At 33.0% G+C, this 24,206-nt stretch overlaps 4 protein-coding genes and 1 non-coding gene across 12 annotated transcripts; 2 read left to right on the plus strand and 3 right to left on the minus strand.

Annotated features, from left to right (window-relative positions):
- Positions 1-1,145: 1,145 nt before the first annotated feature.
- Positions 1,146-4,026, minus strand: LOC114410473 (RHOMBOID-like protein 8). Its single transcript, XM_028374429.1, has 6 exons — positions 3,740-4,026; positions 3,484-3,647; positions 2,647-2,810; positions 2,294-2,565; positions 2,042-2,168; positions 1,146-1,576 (listed from the first exon to the last, which is right to left on the minus strand). The coding sequence occupies exons 1-6, from the start codon at positions 3,997-3,999 to the stop codon at positions 1,457-1,459; spliced, it is 1,107 nt and encodes a 368-aa protein (XP_028230230.1). The 5' UTR covers positions 4,000-4,026; the 3' UTR covers positions 1,146-1,456.
- Positions 4,027-4,127: 101 nt separating this feature from the next.
- TRNAW-CCA lies at positions 4,128-4,199 on the plus strand. The gene has a single exon. It is a non-coding gene; the product is annotated as a tRNA-Trp (tRNA).
- Positions 4,200-4,714: 515 nt separating this feature from the next.
- LOC114410474 (phosphopantothenate--cysteine ligase 2-like) lies at positions 4,715-9,120 on the plus strand. 2 transcript variants are annotated; one of them, XM_028374431.1, is made up of 10 exons: positions 4,715-4,840; positions 5,031-5,181; positions 5,261-5,372; positions 5,467-5,511; positions 5,588-5,673; positions 5,953-6,005; positions 6,143-6,202; positions 6,476-6,577; positions 7,179-7,301; positions 8,376-9,120. In XM_028374431.1, the coding sequence occupies exons 2-10, from the start codon at positions 5,040-5,042 to the stop codon at positions 8,613-8,615; spliced, it is 963 nt and encodes a 320-aa protein (XP_028230232.1). In that variant the 5' UTR covers positions 4,715-4,840; positions 5,031-5,039; the 3' UTR covers positions 8,616-9,120. The 2 variants fall into 2 exon arrangements, with proteins under 2 accessions (XP_028230232.1, XP_028230231.1); XM_028374430.1 differs by having other exon boundaries at positions 4,721-4,840; positions 5,034-5,181.
- A 703-nt stretch (positions 9,121-9,823) lies between these two features.
- LOC114410475 (pre-mRNA-splicing factor cwf23-like) lies at positions 9,824-12,938 on the minus strand. Of its 2 annotated transcripts, none has more exons than XM_028374432.1 (5): positions 12,559-12,934; positions 12,081-12,155; positions 11,545-11,684; positions 10,795-10,932; positions 9,824-10,273 (listed from the first exon to the last, which is right to left on the minus strand). In XM_028374432.1, the coding sequence occupies exons 1-5, from the start codon at positions 12,797-12,799 to the stop codon at positions 10,061-10,063; spliced, it is 807 nt and encodes a 268-aa protein (XP_028230233.1). In that variant the 5' UTR covers positions 12,800-12,934; the 3' UTR covers positions 9,824-10,060. The 2 variants fall into 2 exon arrangements, 1 of the variants encoding a protein (XP_028230233.1); XR_003666302.1 differs by having other exon boundaries at positions 10,158-10,273; positions 10,663-10,932; positions 12,559-12,938.
- Positions 12,939-13,450: 512 nt separating this feature from the next.
- LOC114410477 (transcription factor TGA3-like) lies at positions 13,451-18,321 on the minus strand. Of its 6 annotated transcripts, XM_028374435.1 has the most exons (10): positions 18,217-18,312; positions 17,847-17,939; positions 17,357-17,518; positions 17,173-17,253; positions 16,899-16,958; positions 16,745-16,822; positions 16,566-16,632; positions 15,325-15,596; positions 14,608-14,835; positions 13,451-13,854 (listed from the first exon to the last, which is right to left on the minus strand). In XM_028374435.1, exons 3-10 carry the CDS (start codon positions 17,480-17,482, stop codon positions 13,702-13,704), a joined length of 1,065 nt encoding a protein of 354 aa, XP_028230236.1. In that variant the 5' UTR covers positions 17,483-17,518; positions 17,847-17,939; positions 18,217-18,312; the 3' UTR covers positions 13,451-13,701. The 6 variants fall into 6 exon arrangements, with proteins under 6 accessions (XP_028230236.1, XP_028230234.1, XP_028230238.1 ...); XM_028374433.1 differs by lacking the exon at positions 17,847-17,939 and having other exon boundaries at positions 18,217-18,321; XM_028374437.1 differs by lacking the exon at positions 17,847-17,939 and having other exon boundaries at positions 17,173-17,277; positions 18,217-18,321.
- Between the last annotated feature and the right edge of the window lie 5,885 nt (positions 18,322-24,206).

Genomic DNA, 24,206 nt, shown 5'->3' on the forward strand with positions numbered 1-24,206 from the left:
TACCTCACCGTGATGAGAAGATGCCACATGTCGCCAAAAACTAATGGTTGCACCGAATGGTGATGAAGCACGAGGTTGTGACTTGTGGAGGTGCTTCAGTTATCAGGGTCAACTTGGATAGATCACACTGCAGTTGATCTTGACATGCAGGGACCCAACGATTTCTTGGACAATAGAACTTACAATATTGCCTTTTTTATGTGCCTGATTTTTTGACCTTTTCTTACTTCGGCACAAGTACTTCTAGACAAAATTGTATTTGTCCCAGTGATAACTTGTAAGTTAGTTTGGAGTTTAGACCCATCAAGCTTGTTTCTCTTGTTTGGATTTTCCACTTAAAATTTAACGGATCAATTGAAAAGGAGATGCAACCAGCTGGTTCAGTGCATAAGATAAAAAGTGGGCAATAAGTGGGCTAGGACTGCTGCCACCATATAATGCACAGTTCAAGTATAGACCACATATATAAATGCACAGTTAAAGTATTTGTGGGGGATATTAATGGATTTTGCCTGAGGTACACTAGTCCAGTTTGTATATTTCCCTAGCCGACAGTACCACGGACCAATGAAAAAGACTTGAAATTTTCAATTTTATTTTTTTAAAGTGGAGCCCTGTGACTGTTTTATATTCCAAAATTTAGAACTACCTAAAAAAGAAAGAAAGAAAGAAAGAAAGAGGCAGCTTGCTTTCTTTCCCACATTTTCTACACGTCTCTTTTAAGTTGGATTCATCTTGCTTGGTTGGTTTGGCAATGAGTACGATGTACAGGCATACTCCAATTTGCTCAGAAGATTTTGGCATTTTAATGTACAGTAACTTTGAACCCAATGCATATTTGGCAGGCATAGACCCACACTGTGGATTGTTAAGTGTCAGTGCACTCATCTCTGGCTTGATGGCCTTTAACTGTAAATGCGGTGGCTGCGGCGGCGAGGGCATGCATACTCAATAACAGCTCACTGGTCACAGATGTAATTATGCTGTTACGGCGGAAGTTAGATACTGAGCAGTTATAGTATATAACAGACGAAGCCGAAATTCAGGGGCTGGAAAAGTGGTTCCAAGTGTCACAGCTGTCACTCAGATTTATTTAATAAAATACTAGTAGGATGAAAATGACAATATCCCAGTAATAGGAAAAGTAAGAAAAACCAAAGACATGAAATCACTTGTTATTTTCCACAACTTCAATTTTCTACAAGCATGAAAAGGATTCATCTTGCCCAGGAACAAGAAATGTTACACCCAGGTAGTAGAGTATTTACAACCAAAGACATGGTCCACAGACTCATCAATTTGGGTCTAATCAGTTTCCTTGAGCTTCTCACTGAGCTCCAATTTCTTTACATTCAGAAAAAAAGAAACAACAGCTTGGTAAGACATAAAGCTAAATCAGCTATCCAAATTTCCTGGTAATTTGGTGCTAAAAGAATCATTGAAACAACTAGTCTCATCAGCATATCAGATTGCACAAATCATTAAACCTTGCCCGAGAGATGTTGGTAAAAGGAAATACTCGGAAATTGCCATTCCCAATACAGGTCATTGTCAGCTGAGCATTGCTCACCATTGTCTGCAGTTATAGCACATAGCCAGCATTAGTATGAACTATGAAGCATTACTTTTCAGGAAATAATAATAGCTTCAATTAAACTTAATACGGTCAATGCCCATTGGGCGGTGACTTTTATATTTAATATTGGGTCACCGGTAAATAATAAATAGCTAGTTCATTGCCAAAAGTTCGACTCAGCAAGTCTATGTTAGTGAGTTGGCATTCCCTTTTGGTTTAATTCTATTTAACTAACTTTTTTGCAGTATGTGATCACCTAGCAATAATGTAAACAAACCAACAATTGACTTGTCTTCACAGTAAGAAATTGGCAAATAATGCCAAAATTATTTCGGAATTCCGTTTATAAGAATTCATATTCATATTATTGTTGATACGAAGTTGTAACAGAGAATTCATCTAAGTGATAGATATTTTATTTGTGAATTTTTAATTTGAGAAATGCCAGAAGTAAGCTGTATATACCTCACAAGAGGTTTCTGTGTCTTTGCAGTGCCAGCTTGTAAAAGGGATACAGTCGACATATGGACACCATGTGCAATAACTGCTGATGTTGATTCCATGAAGAACAGCCACAAGACAACCAGCCAATCTACGAAAAGAAGGGTTATCATCTAAAGATTTGACGCATGCCATAAAGCACGAGTTATAGAAGACAGCTAGCCATGCAAATTAAAATAAATTAATGAATAAAAACAAGAGGAAAAAACAACATACAAAAGGCTGAAGAGGATAAGAGAAACAATCCTGAGAACTGGTCTGTCCAGCTTTTCCTTCAACTTTAACTTGACGTAACTTTTGACCCCATAATCAATCAGGCCTCCTTTATTTGGAGCTACAGGTTGGATCTGAGGGCATAGTAAAAAAACAGATCCAAGAAGGAATCCTGATATGAAACCTCCCATGCTTGCAAAATTGTCTACATAAGGCAGAAAACCAAGGACGAAGTTGCACACAAAGACAAAGACTAATGATGCTATTGCTGAAATCTGCATCCAATTAACCAAGAAAATTAATCAATACTCAAGCAGAACAGTGAGAAAAGGCAACAAGAGGAAGAAGAGATGCACCTTATTGGAATGGAATTTCCAGTTCCAAACAAGTTCCGAAAGCAATGTTCCCAGTAATCCATATAAAGCACCGGAAGCACCAACAGCGGGGATGTTTTGGAGAAAAAGAGAAGCCACCAAGGAACCCACAAAGGCAGACAATGCATAGATTATACCAATCCTTACTGTAAAACAAAAGGAAACGTTCACAAATTAGAACATAATGAAACCATTTCAGAAATCTTTTTTTTTTTTTTTAAATACATTTTTTAATTTCTACAATTGTTCTTGATTTTGGTTTTACTCGGTACATTTTAAACCTCTGGTTTAGAGTCTCTGTAGTTTCAGAACTATAAATTAAGAATTGATACCTGTAGCAAATAAAATCAATGCAACCACGATGATTGGGATTAATTTTTAACAATTGTAAAAGTATATATACTTACAATTAAGTTTTGAAATATAAGAATTAAAACTAAAATTTAAGAATTAATAACCACGATACGAGTTGAATTTTTTAGACAATGTTTGTATAAAAAATTTTACACCAACAACCAAAAATTAGAAAACATCTTAAATGAGTTTTAAAGTATTATAAAAGTGAATCATCTTACCGTACATGTCAAATGTCAATTTATGATGAGATAAAAGTGTAAATGAGTTCTTCTAATTAGAGATTAATTTCTCTGTTATAAAAGTTTTTACACTTTCTACTAACTAGAAATAATACTGGTATGATTTTGATTGAATAACAGTATTATGCAGGACGCGATTTGTAATTGGTTAGAGCATAGAAGTGGATATAGTGTTGAATGTGTTAATTAAATTTCTAAACTAGAAAGGAAAATAAGGAATTACTGGGTCCAAAGTGGTGCTCTAGGTTAACTCCCACATAGATGACACTGGAGAGATTGAGGAGCAGGTGGAAGAGTCCAGCATGCAGAAATGGAAATGTGAAAAGGCGCCATGTTTGATGATGCTCTGTCAAAAGGTTCCATCGAAGAGCTCCCATTTCATCTAACCTGCACTAACAACTCCACGTTAACCATCGATCCTACACACTAGAAGCAAGGATTAAGGAGAAGAGAAAGAAATTAGCGTGGGAGTGACTGACTTGGACTGAGAAGGGCCCAAGAGAGGATTCTCGGGAAGAGGCTGGAAGGAGAACCTTCCGAGGGGTTGGAGAACGCAATCGCCGTGAGAATTGTTCCAGCAATCGTTGACGAGCATGGTGGCGATGAAAACACCGATTTGGATTATGACGAACACCGACACCACCCACGTGTCGCCGCGCCGCCGTCCTCTTCTTGATCTCATCAACGGAATCCTTTGGTCCGGTGCAGGAGAGAGCTTCACGTCAATGCATTCCGCCATCGCTGAAATTCAAGATTCTCTCTCCAAGGCGCCCCAGATTAGTTCGTTCACTTTGGCGGGAAATCAATTCTTTTTTTTCCTTCTCTTTAATGCTATTAATAGTATACTTTCTATGCTTACTAGCAACTGGATCCGTGGCGCAATGGTAGCGCGTCTGACTCCAGATCAGAAGGTTGCGTGTTCGATTCACGTCGGGTTCAAATGGATCATTATTTTTCTAATCTTTTGGGCTATAGTAGTCCTAACAAATAAACAAATTCTAAAGTCTTAGTATTATTTTACCCATGTTTTTATTATTAGGGGAAAGAAAGTCACCAACCTCTCTAAATAATAAATAAATAAAACAGAATTTAAGTACCATTCATAAAAAAAGTAACAGAATAGAAAACTAACAATATAGAAGTAGTGATTGTAGGTTAGAAGAAAAGTTTAAAAAGTGATTTAAAAATAAAATTATATAATGAAATGTGGATAATAAATGGGGGTATTTCCTTTATTATTAGTTAAATTAAGAGTGAAATGCTAAATATTTATTTTCTATCATTATAATTGGATTCAAAATTTTCTTAATCTGTAAAATAATTTTTTCCTACCAGTGTTTTTCTTAATTTGTAAATACTTATATGTTTTTAATGAAAACTAAATAATATAGGGTAGGGTGAGCCCTAAAAAATGCTATTAATAGAGAAAACTTGAATTAATCTTGATGTATTTATTAGCCCACAAATCAATCTATAATTTATAGCTTGGATTCTTTTTGTGATTAATAAACACCACGCAAATGCCACAACTACAAGATGCTGGTCCACGTTCTGTGAACTCTTCACCTTCACTCTTTTAGGTGAGTTATCTATCCCAACTCCGAACTTTTCAAAATGATAATCACGCACCCCTTTTCCCAACTTCATTCTTATTTTGTTAGACTCAATTTAAGATTTTTGGATGATGGGGAATGTGTCATAAATGATAATCTCTGCATGGATAGGTTTATGTTGATGCACGTGTTTCTGATAAGTGACTTGTGAATTTAGTAGATTTTGATGGATGCAGCAAAGGGATTGGAAGCTTCTGGGGAGACCCTTCGTGCAGAAGTGAAAACCTTTTTCGATTCTGCTCCTCCTTTGCAGAACAGTGATGAGATAACTCAGAAGTTGAATCAGTTCATTCAACGCAATTCTTCAGGTAATTTTCCTCCTACAACATTCAATTTTGCTTTTCACTTTTTATAAATGATGTTGGTTGGTTGGTTTTGGTTTCCCAGCTAGGAGAATTGTTTGTGTGACTTCTGGTGGCACCACCGCGCCATTGGAACAACGATGCGTTCGCTATGTTGACAATTTCAGTTCAGGTCACAGAGGGGCCACATCCACCGAGTATGTTGCACTTGCCTTGTTAATGTTGAATAAAACTTCTGCAAATCTTTATTTTAATTCTCTTGTGAAGAATAGTTTGGTGGTTCTGTCGTAGGTATTTTCTGAAGGCTGGATATGCTGTTATCTTTCTGTACCGGAAGTGAGTTCTGGACCTGCAATGTAGCCTTGTCTTATGCTTTATTTATGTGGTGATTAACTATAAATAATTTGTACAGGAGAAGTTTCCAGCCATTTTGTAGATCCCTTCCTGATGATCCCTTACTTGAATGCTTCAAGCCCAACCATGAGTCCAACATTCAAGGTTTTAAGTTTCTGTTTTCTTCTCTTCTCACACCATTAAAAAAAAATATAAAATAATGATTCATGAAGGCTAACAAAAGTATATTTTCCTTATAAAGTATGCGCTTGCTATTTTCTTTGCTAGTCCTCTGACTACTCAGATTTTTATTTAATTGGCTATTTTTTGTGACATACTGACATTGTTAATTAACATGCCTACTTCATTTTTTTTCTTGGGTTGCTATTTTATGCAAACACCTAAACTTGTCTTGATTTTGACGAATTTTGTTCTATACTTCAGTTTGCGAGGCTTATTCTGAAACAGTGAAGAGGGCTATCGTTGATCATCATACTGTATGATCTATAAATTGGATTTTGTGCTCTACATTTATCTTACTCTTTCTGTGATTTCATTGTCTTTTTTAATTAATGGAACATTAGTTATATTTGGATATAGTTATAGTCTCATTGGGGTTTTCATTCTACTGCAGGCAGTGGCAGGTGGTCTCTTGTTGAAACTTCCATTCAACACCATATTTGAGTATCTCCAGGTTGGCTTTAGTCGATGTGTGTAATTGTATGTATTCATTTGATGCAACAAATACTGAAATATCTTATACTGCATATGTTCTCATTCTGTCTGTCTGGGTGTTTACTGGTAATTGACCATGGAGGTGGATAAAATTATTGTATCTCCTGATTTTCATGTATTCGTTGATTGCAAGATGTTGAGCCACTTCTTGTTTTATTGTAACTTTTAGGTGTTTAATTAGTAGATTTGTCAGTGCTGATTAGTCATGGTTAATTGCCTTTTGTTTTTGCAGATGTTACAAACAATTGCAATGTCAATGAGGTGTATTGGTCCCCGTGCAATGTTCTATCTTGCTGCTGCAGTGTCTGACTATTATGTTCCTTGGAAGGAAATGGTATAAATACAAAATATGCTTCCTTAGTTCTTCATTTCATGAAAGTTTTAATGCTGTATTGTCTTTAAAATTGGTTTACTTGGTTGTGCAATTGGCTAAGGGGAAAGGGTTTATGAATAATTTTCCACTGCTGCTTGCATCAAATATATTTAGAGAATTTGCCTGTAGCTTCATGTGTGAACAACTAAACATAAAAAATGTCACATCACTATTCTTGCTTCTATGTCAGTAAGGCTCCATCTGGTGGCCATGTTCTACACTAGTAGTACAACTTTTAAGGCAATAGCTTGCAATGCCCTAGAACTGGAAGCATTTTCTAGATGCTATTGGGTTCTTTTTCAAGTACCAAAATGTGTGGAACTGTTTTCATGTACCAAAAGTGTATGGAACTTTAAAATTCTTGAGGCTTTGGATTGATAAATACAGCGGAGAGATGTCAAAATAGGCAGGCATACATTTATTAAAAAAATAGAAGTTTTTCATATGGTTGATTGTAAATGTAAAAGTTGCACTATAATGCTATGAGGTTGTAGCTATAACATTTCAATGAAAATATTTACTTAAGCAGGCAATGTCATCTTGATATATATTAGTCCTGCAGGTAGAGCACAAAATTCAGTCAGGATCATCTCACCTTTTGGATGTGAAACTAGTTCAAGTGCCAAAAATGTTGTCAGTGCTTAGGAAAGATTGGGCTCCTCTGGCTTTCTGCATATCTTTCAAGGTATTGATATATTTAGAAAAATTAAAAGGATAAAAAACTTTTTTATTTCCTTTTGATTTTGAAAAACAGTTCTGCTAATCATTGCCCTGGATAGTTAAGGAATCAAGAAATGGGATTTCAAGTACAAAGTACAACATCTAATGCATGGAAACTTGAAAAACTTTGCTCTTGACTTGAAAGTTGTAATTTCCATTTTTTATTCTTTAGGTAGTGGTTAACAAATCGGTTAAAAAATCTATATGGACCTATACCATTTTGACTAAATTGTAGTGATTACTAACATGGCAACAATGTCTTGATGTGGGAAAGTTTAGAGTTTTGCTCAAAAAACATGGGTTAAAATGACTTTAGTCTAACTGTGCATGGGATGATACCTTGCATATCAGCAAGTGTCCTTTTGGAAGATGTAGAAAATACACTAACACAATTAATACTCTCTTTGTCCCTAAATATAAGACTCTTTTTTCAGTTTTATTTGTCCCTTTTTATAGAAAGACTCTTTTCAAGTTGTCTTTTACATTAATTATTTTTTGACTCAAATACCCTTTTATTATTTTACAATAAATCCTATATGTTTAAAAGATAAATACATTATCTCTCTTATAAGGATAGGATAAGAAGCATAGCATACATTAATTAATTAGGTGTGAAAGCAATTAATTGAAAAAAGAGAAATTCAGTCCCAATAAACTTAAGGGTAATTTTGGTAAAATAGTACAAATTGTTATCAAATTTAATGTTACTAATTATATTAACAAACTTTCTTAAAGAGTGTGAATTAGTTAAAAGAGTCTTATATTTAGGGACAGAGGGAGTACTAATTTTATAAAGGAACTGCATTTTCTATGTTTTTCACTAAAGAATTTGTAGAAATGAATATAAGCTGTTGGAGATCTGAGATATCATCCCTGGTGAGAGTATCAAAATACTTATTGATAGTGATTAGGTATTCAAGTTAGTGAGAGGTTATTTTGTTGTTTTTTTGCCAACAGGCGTCCAAATATAAAATTAAATGATGTAATGACAAATAGTAACCGGGTTGACTAAGATTTACCTTTCCTCCTTGACTGGCAGTTAGAGACAGATTCAAACATTCTTCTAAATAAAGCTGGTGCAGCTCTTGAAAAGTACAAGATGCATGCAGTTGTTGCAAATGAACTCTCAACTCGCAAGGAGCAAGTGGTGGTTGTCACTAGTGCTGAGAAGGTTACTGTTCAGCGTGATAAGAGTCTGTCTGATAATGATGTAGAGAATCCCCTGATTAAACTTCTTTCGGAGAAACATGCCACTTACATTGAGGATTCTGGTAGATGAATCTAGGGAATGGATTTGGCTTCTCGTTGCAGTTTTGGACACTGCAACTAATTGCATCAATAAGTCATGATCATGAATAAAAAGGAGAAGAATTAGACAGTATGGACACAGGGCTGTAGAAGAAATGAAATGAGCAGAGACGACAGTTCTAACCATACCTTTGACAGACTTAGGCCATATATGAATGTTGTATTTCACTTGTCCTTCTTATCATTGTTAATTGGGATACCCCGTTTGTCATATTAATTTATAATATCGAAGTTAAGATGTGTGTGGTGAAACTTTGGTACGTTTTTTTGGTTTTACTGGAATTGGTAGTTTAAGATGAACAGATACCATTAATCAACAGCAAAAGGATGATGTATAGTGAAATATTAACCCAGGGTCTGAGATGTGTAATTTACCATTATGAACACAAAGTTGTAATGTATTGTAATTTGTAAGGTTAAAACCACAGAAGAATTTTATTACTTTATTGATCACTGGAATGTGCTGTCACCGAATACATGATGCGTGTTGACACTTCTGGCTATGAAAGTTATTTTACTATACAGTTTGTTCATATGTAATTACTACATATTTCGAATGGATCAAGATATGAGTATATACAATTTTCTCAAGCCCAGGGAGGCAGATGTCTACCACTCGTGGATTCCCTCATAATGTATCTTTAGTATTGGGATTTTGGGGTTAAAGAATAAAACAAACTAATCTATTATTGCTTTTGAATAAATAGTTTAATTAAATACTTTTTTAATAAATATTTATTTGATAAGCTCTTTGTAAAGAAAACCTTGTTCATTTTGTGTTGACTGTATAAAATAGTTTTTAGCAAGGTTCTTTACAGAATTTATTAAATAAAAAACTTGTAAACGAAAACTTGATTGCTAGATAGAAATGGATTAATTTTTTAAATAAATTTCTCTATAGAATTTGTTTAAATACTTTTTTTATAGGCAAATAAGAATTATTATTAAGGACCAAACTTGGCACAAGGGGGTCAAAGTTTGGAATTTATTTAAATAAATTAAAGAACAATTCATAAAAATGCTATTAGTCACTTCAGTAAATACTATTGTCGGCACAAAAAGAAAATCCTTCACCGTTTCATTTTCTTCCCCCCAAAACACCCTTACAAAATAGGTTAACCTTTTTAGCTTGCACAATATTCAACAAGAAATTGTCCCATAAGTATCGCGCCGCAGAAATTACGTGGACGTTACTAGATCTTTTATCTCAGGCTTCTCCAAATTTCAGATCATCATTGTATTGAGCCATAACTGAAAATCTAAAATCTCATTTGAGAATGGAAATAACAAAATATATGTACATATATCTTTTGTAAATAATAATAAAAAATAATTAGATTCGCTGAGGAAGACATCAAGGTATTGATCAAATATTAGGTATTGGTATTGGTATGTGGAAACAAAGCCCCATGTTGACTACAGTGCCTCATCACTATCTGAATCATCAAGCTCAAGACCTTCTGCTGCCAAGAGCCGGCTGATAGTCTTCTTCTTTTCTTCCTCAGCCTTTCTTCGCATCAAATCTCTTTTCTTCAGTACAAGGGTGTGCCTTTTAAGGGTATTCGAGTAATATTCAGCCGAAGCCTTTTTTTCTCTTGCCAGAATCCTTCTTGCTTCATCTGGATCAATCTGAGATTTCGTAAAATAATTCCAATCAGATGCAAGGGAAAAAATGGAACACGACTCAGAGACAAGATGAAATATGTGATACTGACTCTTTCCAACACCCATTCTTGGGTGAAAAATAACTGTGTGATGCTATATATGAAGGATCATGTATTTTTTGAAAGATAAGTGCTAGCAACACACTCTTCCACACACTTTCTCTCTTATTGGTTAAAATGTATTGAAAACTACAAAATCAGGAGAGAGTCATTAAATTAGATATGAGACTCATTGAATTTTGTGATTTCCAATAAATTTTAACCAATGAGAGAAGACGTGTTCAAAAGAATGTGTGTGACCCTAGTATTTCTCTTTTTGAAATTCACTCAAACATGGAAGTGACAAAGACTTACTCTAGCAAGAAAACCAGGTTGTCATGTTGATCATTGTTGGAAGAAAATTTGACAAAACTATGACCTATTCTTCTTGACACAACCATTCAAGCCTACAGTAAGCTGGCAACATTTTCAAGCATACCGCAATACCTTTGAACGAGAAAGTTGACGCACGCGAAGATTTAGCTCGCGCTGTTGCTGCTCAGCCCAAGCAGCAATTGCCATATCACCCCGCTGATCGAAAGCTTTTCGCTTTTTTATAAGCCACTCCATCCATGCCTGAGATGCCTGAAGGAAACAAAAGCAGCACATTGGTCAAGAATAAGAAAAATACAAGTATTATAATTACAGCAGAAGTATAAATTCGTTATTATCCATTTTAAAAGTTTACAAAACAATGCTTATAGGCACTTTTGTTTTAGGCTGTAACACTGACGAGAAATTGGAAAGTAGAACATGCAAAATGTATTCTCTGCACAAAGATGAAACATCAGTTGTTTGATGAAGTTCTTCAGTTTGCCATGTTTATACAATGCATAGAAAATCCTAGTATTTCGTTTCTTCCTACTATTTCGTTTCTTCCTACAGGACTGGAAAATGAAGTGGTTTGATTGCTCATTGTCCTAGCATCAATTACCATCTTAACATTATGTTTGCCGAACAGTTCATATAGTAGATATTTGTTTTACTGACCACCTTCAAAATAGAAGAAATATAAAGTGATACTACAACACCATTTCTGGAAAGAATTTGTTCACACTTGATACTAGTAAAAACAGCATATAATGATCCACTTAAAATCTCATATGACAAATTACATGTTAAAGTAAAAATAAATGTAAATTAGAACAACAAGAATGGTCAGTCAACTACTGATAATCAAAAACATGAAAATATTACCTTCATGGGGTTGACCCAGTTATCCATATCATACTGTCTTCGCCTCTCTCCATCTATAAGCAATTCATAAGCAGCTTGAATCTTGATGAATCTAGCTTCTGCTGTTTCACCTTCTTCAAGTGTTCCTCTGCCATCATAGACTTGAAGAGTAAACAGAGTTAATATGTATTGAGAGGTTATATTCATCTTTAACAAACAATACCACCACAGAAGAGCTGTATCACAACTAAGTTGTATGGCACACAGTTAAAGAAACACTCACTAGCCATGAACTGCTTCATACGAACATTCTTGTAAAGAAAAACAAAACATCTCCCACGTTCCAGCAGACTAGCATTTAAAACAAGATGTAAAAACTCAAAATCCTAACTGAAAAGTAGTTGGAATTGCTTGGCTTCATCTTCAATGAACATAATAATATATTGCTGCTAGATATAGCATCAGGCCACCACAACCATCATAGTTAAATATCAAGTTGACAGACACAATCCAAATGACACTTTAAGAAAGCAAGTAGCTAAGATGGAGATACACACCATCTGGATGATAGAATTTGGCCAAGCGTCTGTAAGCATTCTTTATCTGCTCCTCATCAGCATCTCCTTCCAATTCTGTTGTTCAGTGCAGACAATTGAAGAAGGAACTGTCAAAACAAGTATGCAGGGGAATTTTCCATCTCTATTCACTTCCAACAAAACAGGACATTCATTTCCTCTCCTTCTAAGGCTTGGATCCCCCTTAGCACTTATAGGAGAAGAAAATAAGTTTGAGATTTTCCTGTAAGCTAAAACCAAATTATGCACTTAACTTCTCCAAAAGCTGAGGTGCATAAGTTGATTTTAGCTTATAGAAGAAGCTTAAGTCATTTTACCTCCTTATAAAGAAGTTAATTTGATTAGGACCTTAGCAATTTTCAATTTCAGCATTACCCATCATTTCACCTAAAAGTGGGTTCTTCTTTTACATATTTTCTTAGTAACGAGAGTTGTCAACAAAGTTGAAAGTAAAAATTACCAAGAGTTTCATATGGGGATTTTTGTTCAGCCCAGTTTGTTGCCTTGGCCACGGTTCTCCTCTGCTTCACGCGAAACCAGGGATTCAAAACCCAGGAACCGATTGTAGAATAAAGAAACGAAGATGGCAAACGGGGCTTGCAATTAGGGTTTCGAAACGAAACCCTAGAAAGAAATTGGTGTCTGCAAGTAATGAAAGAGAACACCGTCTGAGGTCTACATAGGGTTCTCAGATTGCTCATAGTTTCCCTCTGATTTTTGAAGCCAATTCGAGAGTTACAAAAGTACCAAACCCTTCCTTGTGAACGGAGAGAAGAGCTTCTGGGTGGGCCCCTCAACGATAACTAACACCATCAATCTCACAGAATCTTTCATTTTTTTGATGAATAAGAGCCGCGAATCTTTTTTTCCCTGTGTCATGAGTCATCACACTGATTGGTGTTTACGTTATGCTCTTGTCCATCTCCCAAAATAACTGTTTTTTTTTATAAGCTAAAATAACTCATTTGAATTTTCTTAATATTTTTTTTTAAATATATATATAGGCATACTCATTGAGAATTTTAATGTTTTTGCGTTTATGAATTAAGTTTAATTTTTATATACTGTCACACAGTAAATAATAATAATAAGTATAACTTTTTAAGCTAGTTGTATGAAAATAAACAAACCTACCATGAGAACTTAAAATTAGGCGACTAAGTGTAAATATGCTTTACAGTATGTATACACTACTTTCTTTATCAATTTACATTGTTGTGCCAAATCAACCAATAACTTATAACATGAAATTTCCACTGCATGTCTCTCTTTTTGTGAGCATAGACAAATTTATTTTTAATTTATGATTTTTTCCCCTCTCTTTTCATTGACAATAAACTCAAAGTAACCAGTTTAAAGTAACATAATGGACATTTTATTCCGAAAGATACTAGAAAGTTTTACATAATATATAATATAGTACTAAAGATGATACACTGTTTATGTACAAGCACACTCACAAGAGCAGCAAATCACATAATTTTGCTTCATGCTGGTACACGGCATTAACTCATTCATATCCAAAATCGAGTAACTGTTTTGAAAAGCACAGAAGAGATGATTCAGTTGAAGCAGAGCAGCTAGGTCTCTTCCTCTAAGGAGCCTAGGCAAGTTCACATGAACGAGCAGACCAGAGAGAGCAAAGGGTACGAAGACGATGAAAGTATTCCCCGAGAGCCAGCAAGCCGCGAGCAGCTTGGTGAATTGACAGGATGCGTGACATGTGCAGCAGAGTTTGTTGCCTAAGGTGATCTGCCTGTGAAGAGGAGAGTGCATTTGACTTGTTAACAGTGTTGTTACAAAGGAGCAAATATATTGCATTTTGCAAGTACGGTTTTCTAGCATGAAATGATGAAGCCACTTGGTGTAGCTGAGGTGCTCAGGGGTGGAAATTTGAGTAGAAATGCTAAACTTTCAGTTGTGCTAACAATTTCCAATGTATTAATGTACCAAATTAAATAATGTAATACTGAATATGGATGATAAAAAAGTACTTTGAATGTATAGTGGCATCCTGATAATGAGAATTGGTCCAGTTGAAGTTTAATAGGATTTCAGTCTTTCAGGTAAGTGAATTAACTAATGGCAAAATTTTCCACAGATTATTAGATGTTTATTGTGTTGTTCTCCAATCAAAATTTGAGTTTGATTTTGGTAGTCTATACTAATTTTTAATGCAAGCCTATACATAACACGGATCATCAAGGCGAAACTCTAATTTTGATTGAAGAATAACATTAAAAACACCTACCTAAAGAACTACATTTAAGTTTTATCCTTAATTAATTGATTTCTCAAATGACGATACTATCTTAAATAGAATTATAAAAAAACAAAAGGCATTGATCAAAATAATTAAAAGAAAAAAACAAAAGGCATGCATTTCTATTTGTAGTTTGCAAAAAAAAACTTTTCTCGACTGTATAGACACGCTGAATGTTCCAAGGCTCTCAGATTATAAATGGGAATAAGATCAAATCCTGAATACCAATATCTGGTGTTATGTTACCTGGTTTACAAAACCTTCTAGTGCCTCAAATTTTTCCATAGTACGAGCCATCTGAAGTCCCAAGTTTCCTACACCCAATGGATCAACTGCCATGTCGTGGACCAAACTCTGCTGAAGTTTTTCCAATCCTTGTGAAAGAGCATCTTCAGCTTGCTGAGACGATAGGCGGAGGTTGTTAATACTAACAATTTGTTGATCAGTCAAAGGCTCAAGTTGAGGCACGATGATCTGTAAGAAAAGGTCAAGTGATTGGTTTTATTTTGAGTCATTATGTAAAATGTACCATGACAATAACATGAAAAATACTAGTCTTATCAGCAAGCAATTCGAGCAACAAATCCTGATGAAAAGATGTTATTTGTTCCGTAAAAATATTATATTTTTGTTCTAAACATCATAGTGAAAACATACCAACTGAACTCTTGTTATGAAATAAATTTAACTGAAATTCAAATAGATAATAGTTTGAGAAAAATCAAAATTGATATAGAACTCTCATTCTTCGCAATCAGTGAAGAGAAAGTGTGAAGATATAAGATTGGTTGGGTGGTTAAGAAGGAAGGGAAGGAAGAAAAGGTCGCGGGTTCGATCCCTCCTGTTAACAAAAACTAGCAATCTAACAATTAACATTTGCCGATAAAAAATAAAATAAAAAAGTAAAGAGAAAGTGTTAGCAGTTATCAGAATCAGATTTAGTCTATGGTATGTAGTATGTACGTTTAGAAGCTGCGATGGACGGGAGCCTCCAATCCAAAGGAAAATTCGCTCCACTGATGGTTTCCACGCACCAGAGAGTAAATAGAGGACATCAGCCTTTACAGCCTCTGCTTTCATTCTGAAAAGATTTGAGTAATGATTTAAGACACTCTGAACCACTACGTTGAGCTGTACATCAGGTGCTTGTGTTTGAAATGCATGTCTAAGTTCTTCATTCCGCCTTTCTTGCTCTTCAACCCATTGCCCATATTCAATTTCAAAAGCAACAATCCCTGCTTCATATAACAGGACATTAGAAGAATGCAACAAGCTATAAGCACAATGCTTCTTACCCAAAGGTACTAGTGTGGCACAAAAATTAACATCTAAACAAACATTGATAATTATGATACCATGTTGTCATTAAAATTGTTCGTCATGAAACTAAACACTTGCTACTAAACATTCTCCTATTTGAAGCATGGGAAAAACAGTTGATAGAATATATGACAAAATACATGTTGCAATATTAGATGCAGGGATTTTTAATTACTGTTGAAGAAACAAAGTTGTAAATAATCTGTTGCGTAAAAATGTAGACGTATATAAATCAACAAATTCTATCACTTGGAAAAGGTAAAACATAAGGGGGAAAAAAGGAACTAATGAAGGTGAATTATGCACTTGAAATAAAAAAAGGACTTGCAAGGGAGGATAATTGACAATATCTTGCTCTAAGACATGAAGTTAAAAAAAAGAATCATAATTCCATAAGAGGGTAGGCCGAGGAATCACAAAGCAAGATCATCTCAAGCCGTTGCACATAAATCTTTTGGGATCTTCTCCTCAACTCTCTGATTCACAAAAGGGCTAGGAAGAAATGAAACACCTTTCTTTCAACAGAGGTCTAAAACTATAGTTAATCAAGCATGACATTCAGTAAAATAGAAAAGAAATTTCCATTGATTAATTGATGTATTTCTATTAAATCACTGAGACCTTTCAGCTGCAAAAACAATCTGACACAGTTAAATGAGATGTAGATTCGTTATAAGGGTAATCACAAACAGATGCCTGATATATTCATTACTGCATAATACAAGAAAAATATGCATTTACATCCAATATAGAAACATAAAAGGAAAAATAACATAGTTCAAGATTTTCGAATGCATGGAGAGAAGAACAAATAAGTGATATATAAATTAACAGAAGAAGAACAAATCTTAAGAAAGATTAAAACTTGAAAAAGAATCACAAACCTGGATTTATTGTTTCTGATGTTGATCCTATATAGCCGGCATCTAATGCAGTGCCCATATATAGACCCTGCAATTAGATATTTTGGTATATACTTAAACATGACAGAAGAAGGAATATAAATCAAAAGTTCACAATAAAAAGCAAAATTAAAGGTGATAATTTCTGAGTTTTGGTTCACCTGCTTTCTTGCTTTCCCAATTTCCAGCTCCAATTGCATGAGCTTCAAACGGCTTGATTCTAATTGTTTAACATAAGCCTATGTATAACAAAAGTACAAATCAGATGACAGATACTGACTACCTTCTTGTAAGTTGTAAGTTCACTTGTCCTACCTTTTTCCGCAGCCTACTTTTCCGGGCAGCCTCTCGATTCTGAGCTAGGCGTCTTAGCATCTACACATGAATATTTAGCAGCCATACTGTCAGCGACACAGACAAATATACTACAACAAAATCATTCATGTTTGAGAAAAATCTTCAATGTCGCTGACAAAAGGTCACACTTCAGACTTCTTAATACTAACAATAATTTACAATGAAACAAGAGATAAGAAAACATTTCAATAGCTATGCATAGAAGAGGTATGTCCTGAAGAAATTTCAACACCTTATTAACATCTTTATTTGTAGTTTCTTGATCGGCTCCAGAACCAGAAGGCTCTCTTGGTTCCCGAGGAATATACTCTGACTGGAGAATTCAAATTAGAAAATACTATTATAGGACTTATAGTTTAGTTTCCAAATAAAAATGAAGTTGACCCAACAAAAAACTAGAAATCACACTTTCTCACCTTGTTCTCCACATTAGTGCCAACCATTAACATTGGGGAAGCAATTGAATTCAGACCGCCATCAACTTTAAAGTTGCCCCCCCACATGCTAACTTGCTGAAATGGCTCGTATATGTCCATTTTCATTTATCTCTTGCAACGCCCAAATAATAAAAGAGTTTTCTACATAATAACAATATTAAAAAACACAACATTAATTTGATGCCACTGATCACCAAACAAGAGACTTTCTGCTATTGCTGTAGTCCTAATTCTGATTCCAATAGCTCAAAAAGTTCAAATCCTCCCCCCCAAAAAATAATTATTTGGTGATCCTAAACCACGGCCTATCCATGGCCCTAACCAATGTTTATATAGTACATACTTAAATTTTACAACTTAGGAGAAAGAATGTGAAGATTAGTCTCGGCCACTCTGCCTAAAAAACTAAAGAAAAGAAATGAAGGTAATTGACTAATAGCCAGTATCAGCTGTTTGCAGCAACATATACCGCATATTTGTTCTTATCTGCAGGATGAATTGCAAAGCCTCCCTTTGCAGGAATGGCACTAAAATCTTGCAAGTAAAATAAAGCTCTCAACATCTGTTCCAGCAGGCCAAAATAGAAAAAAAGATCAACAGGAACAACCACATAATAAAAAGATAATGAAAATAAAGTTTCAACTCAAATAATGAAAACCGTCATATTCATTCAGTCAAAGGGAAATTCAACGTCATGCATGACTTGAAAAATTTTCTAGACATAAACAGAAATCAGCCAAAGTAATAGTGTTTGACACACTGTAGTCCAAGCTTGGAACCAAACGAAACACTGAAACTGATACTGCTACTGCTACTGCTACAGATGGAAGAAAACTAACCTATAGGTAGCTAGCTTGATAGAATCTGTCACTTGGAATTTGGTTATTAGTCCACGAGAGTCCCTCTGTTGATGCTCAGAATTGAATATTGAATATATTTATATATACATCTGAAAACTCACTAGCTAAGTTGTCTGATTAATAATATCATTTTTCTTCGCCCGCATGCAAACAAATTATAAAAGCAATGCTGGGCCAAAGATAACAAAATGAAATTTAAAAGCTACAGTAAATAAAACTAATCACAACTTTTACTTTTTTTTTTCTTCTTTCATTCTTTGTATAGAAAAAACTCTTTGAACCGTCAACTTGCTTACTTCGTTACGTTCCCTCTCCAAGTCTCCAACACAAATAGTGAGTGCGACGACAGCATTAAAAAAATCAGTATAATGCATTACAAATAAAATAATGTTATCTCTGTTCTATTCTTACGACAACTTTTTTTTGTCACATCATTTATTTTATCTCATTTTTTTTTTCATTTCTTTCTTTATTATAACAATTATTGTAAAAAATATAATGTAAAAATAACGTTACTCTCTACGACATATGAAAAGGGTTACACAGAAGAAGGAACTTTTTTTTTTTAAGGGAGAAGAAAGAAAGAACTTTATTAGCTCACAAGTCCCTCTTTTCTTAACATGATTGTGATTCATTCCTGGTCTTGCCTGCGACTTAGTGAGAGTTAGTTTTTTTTTAATAATTTTTTAAGATTGTGCCAATATATACAATGAATATATAAACGTCTATTTGTTTTCTGAAAAATATAAGTAATGTTATTTCAGTTTTTTTATAAAAAAGAAAATACTTTATGTACTAGAAATAATTTTATATATATTATCATCTAATATGATAAATTTATTAACTTTTATAATAACAATTATACAAATTATACCAACAGGGATTACTATAATAATAGTAATTAGCTTATAATGTAAAAGTTTTTATATTAACATTGTATAGTTATTAAATTCTTTTTTGAAACAGTATTTAATTTTTTTATCATAAAAGTAAAATCAACTGTAATACTTCTTCCATTTCATTTTTATGTGTTTAAGGTTACTACATAGAAATCGAGAAAAATAATAATTTTTCTTGATTATAATAAAATAGTTATGGATTTATTTTTTTATCTTCTTTTCTTCTCAATCTACAATAAATATATGTGTAAAATAACTAACTATTATAAAATAAATAAGGATATAATTGATAAAAGAGTAATTGATGTAATATTAAACTTTATAAATGACAAGTAAATAGAAACTTTTGGGAAAAAAAAAGTTTAGGTTTTTACTAGTGTAACACCCCTAACGAATCACACAGAGAGGAATTTAGAGGTTATACATATATGGGATGTATAAGTGAGGATGATTTAAAGAAATTAATTGGTATTACCTATACCAACAAGATGCATATAATTTTTTGTAGTTTATCACTTAAGAACTCCACAATTAAGCGTGTTTGACTTGAAGTAATTATGAGATGAGTGATTATCTTCCAAGAAATTTCCTAAAAAGTGTGTGAGTGAGGACAAAACAATCTGAAAAGTCTCATATTGGTTTATGGAGACAGCTAATGATGTTGACGGTAGTTGAGCAGTGTTGGAGCTTGTTGTCGAGGTCTTAAAAAGGACTACCAATGAAGGATTTTATCAGTAAATGGTTTTGACTAACAAAAATATTGAGTGAGATGTCATGTGTAAAGTGTTATAGTGTGAGAGTCGTCGAGTAGTCAATAATCAGGGATGCTACAAATGATGTTAGAGCTAACATTTTTTCTAGTAGAGTATGGTTCGAGGACAAATCAGGTAGAAGCTAATGAACATGTAACATCCCGAACAAATCACACTGGAATGAGAGAGATTCAAAGACTATACAGTTATGAGATGTATAGTTGATGATGACTTAAAGAAATTAATTGGTATCATCTATACCACTAAGATGCATTTACTTTTAGTAATTTATCATTTAAGAACTTCATAGTTAAGCATGTTTGACTTTGAGTAGTTATAAGATGAATGACTTTTTGGGAAATTTCTTAGAAAGTGTGTGAGTGAGGCCAAAATACATTGTGGTTTGTGGAGATAGTTAATGATCTTGAGAGCAGTCAAGCGGTATCAAAGTTGGTTGTCGAAGTTTTACAAATGGCTACATACAGAGGATTTTGATCAACAAGGATGTTGACTAAAGTGTCACCATGTGAAATGTCATAATGTGAGAACTACCGAAAAATCAACAATCAGGAATGTTATTAAAAAATCTATTATTGAGACCCATACTTATTTTTTTTATAATTATTTTGAGTTCTCATACTGATTTATGTTGCATTCAACTGAATTTCTAATCAAACATGTAGTCATAACAATGGGGAGTTGATAAATGATAACTCTAGCGATCAACTTTCTATTGAAGAGTCATTACAATCTAAAGTTACATGGTTTGAGATGTCTTATTTTTCTTTTTATATTTGAGATATTTTTGCAATAGTTCTCTTTTTAGACACGATTGAGTAAATTGAAGTATCTAAAGACGCTTTTTTCTATATCGACCAATATTAGTTATCAATTGTTAGTATATATGGAGAATCGAGCTCATGATTTTTTCCCCTTTTCATGATTTTTTCCCCTTTTCATTCTTCCTTAATTAAGTATGTAACCTATCTTATATTTTTACCTTAAAGACGCTTGACATGACTTTACTCTTAGTCGATCAATGAGAGATTGTATATAAGGGTGCCTTAAGATGAGGAGAGACAAATGCTGTAAGGATCAAGAGGCCTTTGTAGAAATTTTTTACCTGTTTGGAAGTAGTAATATGCTATTAGTTTATTCCTACCTATAAAGTATATATGCCTCTTATTGTAGGATGAAGCGAATTTGCCTTGTAATTTAAGTTACTTCTGCTAGATATTGGCCCATATTGACTACAAGATTTTGTTCATCAAAATAATTTAAACTTATAGATTGGTCCAATAAAGTTTAATCCGGAACATGATATCTAACCCGAACGGTAAATTCTTAGATTAATGGTTTATAAAGATTTTAAAATAAGAAAACTTCATCCTTAATTAGCTATATATATATATATATATAGTAGTAGACTAAAGCAAAATGCTGACAGGAGTTGGCTCTATCGGTTAACTTTCCTCTCATGACATGTGTGTACGTGTATAAGGTTTGAATCCAAGAATCCTTCACTATAGTAATTTATACGTAATCTAATTATAAATATGGTCTGTCCCTTCACTCTGAACTAATTAAGATGGAAGCATATATATATACATCGATCAAATTTTATAAAAAATGTCAACTTAATCTGATTTTCATTCTCCTAATCATATTTATCCTCTAACTCGGAAAAGGAAAAACCAATGAACCTTATCTTGTTTTGTCTCCCCAAAAGAAGTTCTAGTTATAGCTAATACGTTGTTTAACAAAAAAAAGCATGCCTGTATCAGATACCTTACACAGTTACACCTCAACCTTGATAATAAGAAGTCCTATATAAATATAATAGCCTAGTTGATCATTCCAATTGATCAACACGTATATTCGTTCAAGATTACCACTTCCGACCTCATAGGGAAAGGTATGACACTTCATAAACGACATCCACATTATGCTTTTATAAAGGAGAGAAGATAAACGACGATTTTCCAAAAGTAAGCAGTTTCCATCTTCTTCCCTTTTTTGTCCTTACTTTTCTCCCTTTTCCATCACCGAAAAAAAAAGCGATTATAGTGTTCAACTTTAACCAATAATTTCCCTTGGCTTCAACTATGATATCAATTATCAAGCTCGTATTTCATCGGCATTTCATGTGGATTTACATTTTTTTTTCTACTAGCTAGCTAGCCTACCCACCTTTTATTATTTATTTATTTTTATATTGCTTACCCACCTTTTATTATTCTGCTACCAAAAGCCCTGCATGCATAGACAACCACCGCGAAGAACAACAAGTTTGAATTTGTGACCCCTCCCTCACGTAGCCTTAATGCTGACACTTATGCATGTTTTTAGAGTTTTGTTTTCATCAACTTCACTGAATTACACACACAAAAATCATGTTTTCTGGGCTAATACTAACAAGTATCGACTAATTTCACTTTATTTAATTATATTATCTCCAAAATATCTTTACTGAGGTTAAGAGAGTTTCATATGTGATAACTGATAAGTGTGAATTTTCAGTAAGAATGATACCGTAAGTGGTATAACTATTCTTCATATATATATATATATATATATAGACTTACCTTATTTCACATTTTAATTTAATATATCCGAATCAATAATTAATGAAATTTAATGTTTATATATCAAGTATCAAATTTTGTAAAATGACATATCTAATAATTTTTGACGAAGTTTTTTGACATCGAGTAGGAATATCTGTTTATTGGTATGGAATAATAACTCTTTTTTATTGGCATTGTATTTCTAAAATATAATTTATATATTAAAAAATGTTGGTTTTATTAATGTTAATTATAATATAATTTCTACATTTAAAATATTTATTTATTATAGAATTTGATTATATGAAAATAAATATTTATTCAGTGCAGTACATATAATAAAATATTAGTTACAATTTTATTTTTAAAAAAATATACTTAAAATATAGCTTATTAAAATATTTTTTTTAAGAAAATGAATGTAGTAACAAACATATGCATAGACACATATAAATAAAGTTCGTGTTAATTTACAAACTTTCTAGACAAATCCAAGTGTATATATAATATTGTAGGATGTGTAAACAGCTGACACAAGGAAAAGGAAGGATTGCATCAAACACTCTTTAAAGATTAAAAAGGAAAAGTAATAACTTCTTTTCAAGTGGTACTGCATATATGATACCTGGTCATGTGCTAACCGGATTTATGGTGTAAAGTGACTACAGTATATATAGTAGTATCAATTTAGAGAACAATAAAGTATATATAATTATATAATTTCTGATGAAAAATATTAAATGTATCAGTAATCAGTATCACAGTTCGGTAGTGGGTTATGTTAATGCTAATATTTTAAAAATTATAAATCTTTAATTTTATCATCAGTAGTTACAAATTTGTAAGTTAATTAATTCTTAATTATATTATGCATGTCCTTGACAATTAATGCTAATTAATCTTTTATGGTTACAGAAGCACTTTAAAAAATTCTCCACTATGAGAAGGCAATGTAGCTTGTGGGTTGCTCAGGTTACTTGGCCAATTTATTTAGGAACACAATAATTTCTTTGTGAGGAAGCTAAACCTGATATGATTAAATAAATCGTAATGCCTGAAAGTCCATGCTGTACTCCAAAGTATATCTATTAGCTTTAAAACTTAAAAGAAAAGAAGTCAACGTCCCCTTCACAGTGGTTGTGTCATTGTTCATCCCCAGTACTCTCTTTTTTTTCCCTTTCTTTCAATTTCTTACAAGACTTTTATTTTAAATTAAAAATAATAATTTCACTTTTACCTTTATTTAATTTATTTAAAATGTTGTATTTTGAAAAATGATTTAGATATATATTGTATTGCTGAAACTGTGCGGTTTTTTTTATTAATCCATCTTTATTATTTTTAGCCCTTATAAATTTTTTTTGGTAGATACTAAAAACATGTTATTTTTATTAAATAAATGGATTTAAAACGAAAAACAAATGACTATTTTCGAAAGACATTTTTTATACTAAAAATATATTAAAATAGTTAAAGATATTATACTATTAATATTTTATATTCAATATATATATATATATATATATATATATATATATATATATATATATATATATAAACAAAATATGCCAAAAAAACTATCAAACTTTAAATAGATAAAATTTAATAACTCGATGTTTTAGGCAATATCCGTCCATAATACGAGTAATGCAAAAAAAAAAAGACTATAGATATCTTTTTTATTTGGAAAATAATAATAATAAAAAAATATATTTGGAGTGAAGTAAAATTATTATAGCCGTAAAAAATAT

This window comes from Glycine soja, chromosome 4 (genome assembly GCF_004193775.1).
Source record: "Glycine soja cultivar W05 chromosome 4, ASM419377v2, whole genome shotgun sequence".
Lineage (NCBI taxonomy): Eukaryota > Viridiplantae > Streptophyta > Magnoliopsida > Fabales > Fabaceae > Glycine > Glycine soja.